The sequence below is a fragment of the Trachemys scripta genome, chromosome 10 (genome assembly GCF_013100865.1).
Source record: "Trachemys scripta elegans isolate TJP31775 chromosome 10, CAS_Tse_1.0, whole genome shotgun sequence".
NCBI lineage: Eukaryota > Metazoa > Chordata > Testudines > Emydidae > Trachemys > Trachemys scripta.
Window position 1 is genome coordinate 71,362,853 of NC_048307.1, and position 8,872 is coordinate 71,371,724.

At 45.6% G+C, this 8,872-nt stretch overlaps 1 protein-coding gene across 1 annotated transcript in view; it reads right to left on the minus strand.

Annotated features, from left to right (window-relative positions):
* Positions 1 to 2,179: 2,179 nt before the first annotated feature.
* The window catches only part of MRPS11 (mitochondrial ribosomal protein S11), a 7,064-nt gene continuing 371 nt past the window's right edge, over positions 2,180 to 8,872 (minus strand). The window contains exons 2-6 of the mRNA XM_034784160.1: positions 7,018 to 7,140; positions 6,648 to 6,746; positions 5,280 to 5,409; positions 3,039 to 3,104; positions 2,180 to 2,523 (exon numbers count right to left, since the gene is read on the minus strand). Of these exons, the coding sequence (XP_034640051.1) occupies positions 2,416 to 2,523; positions 3,039 to 3,104; positions 5,280 to 5,409; positions 6,648 to 6,746; positions 7,018 to 7,140 (526 nt within the window). The 3' untranslated portion in view covers positions 2,180 to 2,415. The remainder of the gene's footprint in view (positions 2,524 to 3,038; positions 3,105 to 5,279; positions 5,410 to 6,647; positions 6,747 to 7,017; positions 7,141 to 8,872) is intronic.

Consider the following 8,872-nt stretch of genomic DNA (forward strand, 5'->3'; position numbering starts at 1 on the left):
GGCCAGGTACACAGGGATTCTAAGAGAGAGCTAGGCAAACATCAATATTGGATAGGAATAGAGAGAGACAGGCAATGGGGCAAGGCAGAACAGCAGAGATGAGAAACTTCTTTACTGCACAGACAGTGCAAAGAGTTTGTTGGATTCATGTGTCTTTCACAAATGCTGAGGAATCAACAGTGTTAAAAGCCCCGGTCTTCATAATTGCTAGAAAGTGGGAAAGGCCAAGATTTACTGTAGATTTGGCCTGGACCTACAGAGGGTATATGTGATGAGCGCATGACTCAAAAATAGCAGACCTCCCCCTAGCACTTGTTATTTTTCACTCCCTTCTACCATTTGCACTTAGAAGCACTTCTTGCTGCCCCAGTGGTGCTCACAGTAGCATGGGATTGAGCAGCACATAAGCTACTTGTATTCAAGAGTGACTATTTAGTTTGCTCCAGAATACATATAATGATATTATCTTCATCCGTTCAGCAATGCTCAGACATGCACCTGTTTAGAACCATGCCATTTTTTTGCTGGATAGTGAATGTACATGTTCTGGGACACTGCTAAGTTCCCACGACTACTTGCTGAACCCAGCACTAAAAATGATCAAGCTTTACCTACATCTCCATGGACGCTCTCCCTGGCCATTAATGAAGCATGTGGTTACTATTTTTCTATAGGGTCTATAACTGACCCAAACACTGTTCAGGAGGAGATGCTGGGAAGTCAGCAGAAGCCAATAAACCCCTTTCCTGGGCTTGGGGGGAAAGCTCTCCTGCCTTTTTGAGTGATTAAATCAAATCAATGGGGAGGAAAAAGCTTCTCTCCTCCATCTTGCAGTCTTGTGAATTGTAAAGGGACTTCCCCCTACTTTAAAACAACTTCCCCTCTGCCCAAATTCACATACACAGAGCTGGAATGAGGTAGGAGGAGTCATTCAAGCCTTGTTTTATTGCTATTGGTTAAATGTAGCCCAATTGGCTCCTCTAAACAGCCTGATTTCGTTAGCTTGCTGCACATCTCACAAAGCCATGAAGGAGTTAAACATTGCCTTGTTGCTATGGCACCCTCTCTCTTTAAAGGGGAAGAGAATAGCTAATTACACTGTTTGAGAAACTAAAGAGGAAGCAAAAGAAAAGAGAAATAATGGAGCAGAGAAGCCTGGATTTGTGCTAGACCTGGCAGATGGACCAAAGGAGACTCTGTGCTCATTAACATCCCTGATGTACTTGCCCGGTCTTTGGGACATGTAACCAATGCTTCTTTCTGTTCCTCTTGGTCTCCTCCTGGAGCTGGAGGTGGCTAATCAGCAAACTTTCCTCAGCCAGGAAAAGACACCATCAGTTGCTAGAGTTACCACCCCTCTTTCACACTCCAGAGAGCCCTTAGCCTATGAGACTCGCTCCTTGGGTGGAGCTGAAATAGGTGGCAGCAAATAGCAGGTACATTCCAAGAACATAGGTCCTGGCTTATGCCTGCCTCTAGCCCAGGGCAGCATTGGCCTGGCCTGGCATTTTAAATCTCTTGGGCAGCATTTGGTTGTTCTTCAGGACTTCTAATCCCCTACTTACCCTCTCCCTTTGAGCCCTGGCACAGCAGATGCAGTTGGCATGAGAGACAGGACTGAAAATACTGCATGCAGTAACAGGTGGAAAAAATGTACCAGCTACTGTATGTGCATTTCACAGCACTAGCTATGCATGGAGTTGGCACAGTCACGGCAATGATTCCGTAGATCAAAGCTGGCAAGATTCCTGCTTCAGTAGAACTGGGGCTATTAGGAAATACCACCAATAAGACAATTGCAGCGAAGGCAAAATGAAGCAACAAAACTAACCTATAGCAGCAATGACTTCAGACTCCTCCACACAGCGCAGATGGAGGAGCTGGCTGTTCTGCACCCCTCTCATATAGCAGTGCTGGGCTCAGGCCTCTGGTGGGAACACCACACTTTGTAAGCTAGATGGGGAGAAGAGGTTCTCCACTTCCAGCTTCCAAATCTCTGTGTTTGGATAAAAGGGAGACAAGAAAAATCTGCCATTCATTGCAAGAGGGCCCCTTCCTAATGACAAGAGTAGCAGCACCTGGATTTGTCAAGAGCCACATATAGTAGCAGTGACAGGAGGAAAGCAGCAGTTGATAGAAGAAGAATCCAAAATGCTTCCAGAAAGCCAGAAGGCCATCACAAAGACTAAAACATTTTAATTTATTAACTTTACAGACGAGGCTTCCTACTCAGAAAGTAAATACAGGCTTGCTTCAACCACTAGGCTAAAGACCAGGGTTGTGTCCATTCTCTAAGTTTCTCCTAGGAAAGTCTTCCAGGGAACACCTCCTGCCAAGATCCATCAAAGGCAAAATTCAAAACCAGTTCACAGTGCACCAAACTGATACTGTACACGGTGTCTCCCTTCACTCCTCTCAGAGTCTTCGTGCCTTCCGAGGACGGCAACCGTTGTGTGGAATTGGGGTATTGTCTGTGATGGAGATGACCTCCAAACCCCCCATGGTCAACCCCTTGATGGCAAACTGAAAGAGCAAGAGAGTGGATATTAGACCGCATGCTGCACCATTGCACAATCAGCACAGACTGGCAGAAAAGTGAAAGATCTTTGAGGAGGCAGTCTGGAACAGGGCAATCAACATCTCTTTGCAATAGTCTTAACAATCAGGAAGCCCTGTTTGGTCCCAGATGGTCCATTCCTCCTGGCTAGGGCAGGAATGTTTCTTACAATGTATTCTCCATTGATTTGCTACTCTAGTTTGAAGTGATGTAAGCAATTTGGCTTTCACTCAGTCCCTTACACAAAATTATTCTAGGATCTCACCAGGATGACTTTTTTCTTTTTCTTTTTGCGATTAATGTTTTGGGGTGACAAAACAGTAAATTCCCTGCAGCCCCTCTGTCCTTCATAGTAATTTCAGAAAAGGTTAACAAGCATCATAATTCCATAGGCCTGAATAAAAAACCCTGCAGCCCTCAGAGAAAGGAACAAATAGATGAGGGCTCATGATGCCAGTGAAGAGGAATCTTAGGCACTTACCATACGCCCAGGGCCCAGACCTTTCACCACCACTCGCACATGGGACACACCCTTCTTGCAGGCTTTCTGTGGGGAGAAAAGTGCTTTCAGTAATGAGGGGCAGGCAGGTCAAAAGGTATCTCTCGCCGTTAGTACCAATCTCTCTGAATTAATCCCTTTCATCCACTATCACAAGCTTCTTCAGACAGAAAGGAAGAGAGAATCAAGGATGGGTCCGGGGAGATAAACATGGAGATCATATGGACAAAGCCAGGGATTTGGGGAAGGATAGGAAATGCATGGCCAGGGACACATTCAACACAACATTATGTGGAAAGAGGAGCTGAGAAGGGAAGCAGTCTTGGGTCATGAGTTGAGGCAGCAGATGATGTGTCCTTTTAAGGCTGGTAGGTGACCAAATTAGCGAGGGCCTAAAAGAACTTCAAATCAACAAATCTTACTGGTTTCTCCTAATGTGGCGCAGCACTGCCATCTAGTGGAGATCTCTAACCCTCCCTGAGGATGCAGGTTAAAAGTTGTCTGGAGGTATGTTTACACTTAAAATGATATAGCCCCAGAACTTCAGGGCTTGTCTACACTTAAAACACTGCAGCTGCACTGAAGCACTTCACTGAAGACACTATCTACATCGACAGGGGGGCTTCCCCCGCTGGTGTCGGTACTCCACCTCCTCAGGAGGTTAGGTTGATTTAACTGCATTGTTCAGGGGTGTGGATTTTTCACACTCCTTAGCAACGAAGTTATACAGACAATTTCCTAGTGTAGCCCAGGCCTGACAGGAGGGGTTCTCCCACTGGTGTAGGTAATCTACCTCCCCGAGGCAGAAACTGGATTCACGGAAGAATTCTTCTGACAACTAGCACCCATCTACATCGGGAGTTCAAACGGCATAGCTACATCTCTTGGGTGTGGATTTTTCACACTTAAGAACTATGCCAATGTAAATTCCCAGTATAGACCAGGCCTCAGGATACAGGGATAGAGGCTAATTTCTGACACTGGCTGTTTGTGAGGGGTAACAATGCATCACTGCACCTGCATTCTAAGAATCTGTCCTTGATGCATGAGATTAGTGCTGGAAATGGTTCTTATTCATCTAAACCAATCACAACACGTTGTTCTTCCCACAATGGGAAAGAAAACTCCAGAGGCTAAAGGGTTAACTAGAGTGAGTTCTATCCAGTTCAGAATGGGGACACTCTAGGTTTTCATTCTCACTGTGCCTCATTCTGCAGTGCTGAAGTCCAAGACACAGGTAGTCTCATCTTCCCCCACGCATCATGCACAAACTTAGGTTCTTTTAGAAACACTTACACTAGACCCAGATATTAAAGTCTGTGTGCAACTGGTAACTACACACGCTCATATTCTCAAAGTCTGACCATGCTCTTTTAGGAATGAAGGGTTGCCAGAATGGCTCAGGTCTTTGGTGTGGTATTCTGCCTCCAACAGCAGCTTATAGCTGAGACTTCACCGGGCCAACTGTGCAGTGCTGCTCATGGGATAATGCTCCACACAGCAATTCCTTCCTGCCCCTCACACCTGCTCGGTTTGTGCCTAGATTTCATTTCCCCTTATTTGGCTTTTGAAAATAAATGGTCCATGTTCTAAGTGAGACCATCTGAGCAAAAGCTGCTCAAGTCAGGGCCACAACTCTGCACAAGGTAACAAGAATTTCTTACCCCTATAAGCTATAACTGAAATGGAAGCTCTGTCCGTCACAACAGCAGCTGCCATTTTACCAATGAGTGACACTGCTTATGACAGCATCGATATGTGGCAGGGAAGTCACAGCTGAGTAACCGGTTTCCATCTGGGCTTAACAGTCAAATGAAATGTGCTGAACATTCAGACCAATGGTTTAAACTATGACGCTGTCCAAACTGGAGCCAAAAAAGGATAGGAAGCAACTTACATTTCTTCATTACAGGCCACTAAAGCCACCACACGTGCACTTAAAGCTCTCCTTTCACATACAGTTTATCCAGGTTGAGATGCTCACCATGCCCCCCCTCTCAAAGGAAACAAGGGCAGCAATGTGTAAACGAGGTGTACTGCTCAGACACACAGGAATTAGACTTTACTTCTCTCCTCCAACAGAAGATAGAAATGGGAGAAGGAGGCAGAACTTCAGAGCCCATCCACAAATGCATTCTGTTGGCAATCACTCCACTGCTAGCATTCCTCCTCTGAGCTCAGCCAGATTAGCCTCAACAAGCAGAATGACCAGACCAGACTCACCGCTGCTGCTGCGATGCCTGCAGTCTGTGCTGCAATGGCAGTGGCCTTCTTGGCATTTCTGAATCCTTCTGTGCCACAGGACGTACGGGCAAATGGCAAGTTGTCAGGACTGATGACCTGGATGTGGGTGCTGGGGATGAGAAAAAGGGGAGTAAGAAGCCATAAGAAAGTAATTCTCCCATCTTTTCTTGCTCGGATTATCTTCAAGGCCATCCAGAGGGCCCCCCCCCGCCCCATACTTCACTCTAGGCCAGTGGTTCTCAACCAGGGGTATGCAGAGGTCTTCCAGGGGATACATCAACTCATCTAGGTATTCGCCTAGTTTTACAACAGGCTACATAAAAAGCACTAGCGAAGTCAGTACAAACTAACATTTTATACAGACAATGACTTGTTTATACTGGTCTATAGACTATAAACTGAACTGTAAGTACAATATTTATATTCAAATTGATTTATTTTATAATTATATGGGAAAAAGGAGAAAGTCAGCAATTTTTCAGTAATAGCGTGCTGACACTTTTGTATTTTTATGCTTGAGTGTGTGAGCAAGTCGTTTTTAAGCGAGGTGAAACTTGGGGGTACGCAAGACAAATCAGACTCCTGAAAAAGGTACAGTAGTTTGGAAAGGTTGAGAGCCGCTGCTCTAGGCAATGGTAGAAAGAGCTGCAGCAGCCCTGGTTTGTCCTAAGGGTCATGCTAGAGTGGCAGAATTAGAGTACACTGTCTTTTGAGGTAATATACTCCTGCTAGAAATTGCTCAGATGGGGTTTCACCTTTCCAGACCCACTTTCCCACTACGTGAGTATGATTCACCACCTCTGCTTATTTTCAAATGTCTAGAACACCTTTTTTAAGCTTCAGAGAGCTTTACAGAATTATAAATTATGTCTCATTAGGGGTCACCGCTGAAATGCGGCCACCTCTGGTGAACAACATGGCAGCTGTTCAACAGCTGTACAGCAATATTGCAACAATGTAGGACAGGAAATAATGACATGCCTGTATCCTGTTAAAACTGCCTGTGCAATTTAGGGGGGGGCAAGATGTAATTATCCATACTGGAATTTGATCAAAACATGCGATCAACAGCCTTGCTCTTGTGAAAGGCACTATGAGTTAATGGCCTTGGTCTTGCATTTCCCATTACAGGTGGCACCTCCAGCACTGCACTGAAGTACTGCTTCAGTACTGACTCATAAGAAAGTCTCCTGAGTAGCCAACACTACTTCCCAGACTTTTCCATAGAGGCCTCCCATCTAGCCAAGATCAGGGCCCAGTTGCTTAGCTTGTGTGTTCTCAGCATAAAGCAGTACTGCTGCAGGCCCTTTTACCTGGGACCTGTACACTGAGAAGTTTGTGTCTTACTTGTTGTACGTAGCTTTGATGTGAGCTATTGGGATAGCTTCATATTTTTTTCCACCCCAAGTTAAGGAACTTCTTTGTCCTGGTACTGGGGGAAAAAGGCTGAAAAGTAAAATAAGAGGAATCAAATACATGCAATATCACTAACACGCAATGGTAATTTTTAATACAGTTTTGGAATTTGGGAAAAATGTGGATCAAATGCTGCCAAACGAAGCTCAGAACTTCTTATATGAACTGTGTTTGTGATTGTTTCAAGTCACTTGTTTCCTTACTTTCCTGAAAGATGCGTGAGGTGATTTACCCCCTGATGAGAGACAAATGAAGAGACTTTACACCACAGCTTGGTTTGGAGCCATACAGGATACCTCACCTGAAGTCACTCTTGCTTTGGTTTGCTGTCACCTCAGGTGCAACACTTTTTGTATTCTCTATTTGTCCCTGCAACCTCTGGGAACCTGTGTGTATGCCACGACACAAGGCAACATTGTAACCACTAGGTAAAAGAAGTGGGAGAAATAGATTAGGATTTCACAGCTACACAATAGTCTTTTACATTATCTTTTGCCACCCTCACATAAGATCTCCCATAGCATATTTTCGCACAGGAAACAACCAAAGCTATTTGCTGACTGCAGGACTAACTCAAGCAGTCATCACCACCATCAGGGTTCCCCAGTCACCTTGATGAATCAAATAGTAACCACCCCAGGAATATCACTTTTTCAAAGGGACATTGTCAGGCTCCTACATTCCAGTTTTTTTTATCAAAAACAAACAGTTGGGCAAAACTGAGGAGTGTTTTCTCAATAAAAATAAACTCAGACAGCATGCTGGCAGTGCACAAGAAACAGAAATGGAAAGGGACTTGGCTAAATTCATTGGCCAGGATCTAGGGAGGAGCAAACGCAAACAAACACTGAAATGAGCACTGTGAGGTATTTTGTATAATCCTTTTAGTAGCACAGAGGAGGGGATTTTAGGTGTCTGTCTAATTTCATTTGTATCTTGACAACATACATTCTGAAGAGACACTTAACTGGGAGCCAGTTTGAAAATAAGACTCTTCATCAATAAAACAAGAGCCTTGCCAAATCATTTCCTGCCAAACCTATGCTATACCCTAAGAGCCTGTACCTCAAGCCCTGGATTTCTCTATTGTGCCTAGATCCTGCACAAGGTCATCGGTTGACATGGAAACAGCATCAACAACATCACAGTATGACCTTGTTACAGGTAGAGCTGGGAAGGAGGGCGCTTGTTAAACACACGTAGCTTTAATAATTTAGCTAGTTCTACCCTACACAATCTCTTCCTACACGCGGGAAGGTCTCTGCTGGGTATCAATCAGAGCTGCTGACTTCAGTAGCTACATAGGTTTCATCAGTTGGAGAGTGAACAGGTTTCTATTGCACCTCATGCTTTGTCTATACAAGGGTGAACTGAGCTGCAATGACAGGGCTAAAAGGCTGTATATAGGAGCAGAACATGAAGACAGTGTGATTGCACTGGTATCCCTAGGGAACAGAATCTTTATTACTGATTACCATACCTTAGCCTCTAAGGACAGAACAAGAAGCAATGGGTTTAAACTGCAGCAAGGGAGGTCTAGGTTGGACATTAGGAAAAAGTTCCTAACTGTCAGGGTGGTTAAACACTGGAATAAATTGCCTAGGGAGATTGTGGAATCTCCATCTCTGGAGATATTTAAGAGTAGGTTAGATAAATGTCTATCAGGGATGGTCTAGACAGTATTTGGTCCTGCCATGTGGGCAGGGGACTGGACTTGATGACCTCTCGAGGTCCCTTCCAATCCTAGAATCTATGAATACCCAACCAGAGGGAGACTAGCCTGAGTCTGCCGGACTGATGGCAAAACAAACGTTTTTATTTGCGCTCTGAGCAACCTGGCTCTGGAACCAAGAAAGATGAGAACAGCAAACGAGCCCCATAGCGGAGTCACGGCTTGGAGCAGAGACACTCTGAATCCACAATGTAACCCAATGCGAAGTGCGGCTGCTATCTGTAAACCATCCCCAGGGCATTGTGGTCAGCCCAGAGCTGGGACCTCAACGCCCTGGCCGCCTGCTTCTCGCAGCTCCCAACGCCCTGGCCGCCAGCGCGCTCCCCACTTCCCCTCCGCCACTCCCAAGGCCCCGGCAGCTCCCAAGGCCCCGGCCGCCCGCTTCCCCCCCCCCCCCCCCCCCCCCCCCCCCCCCCCCCCCCGC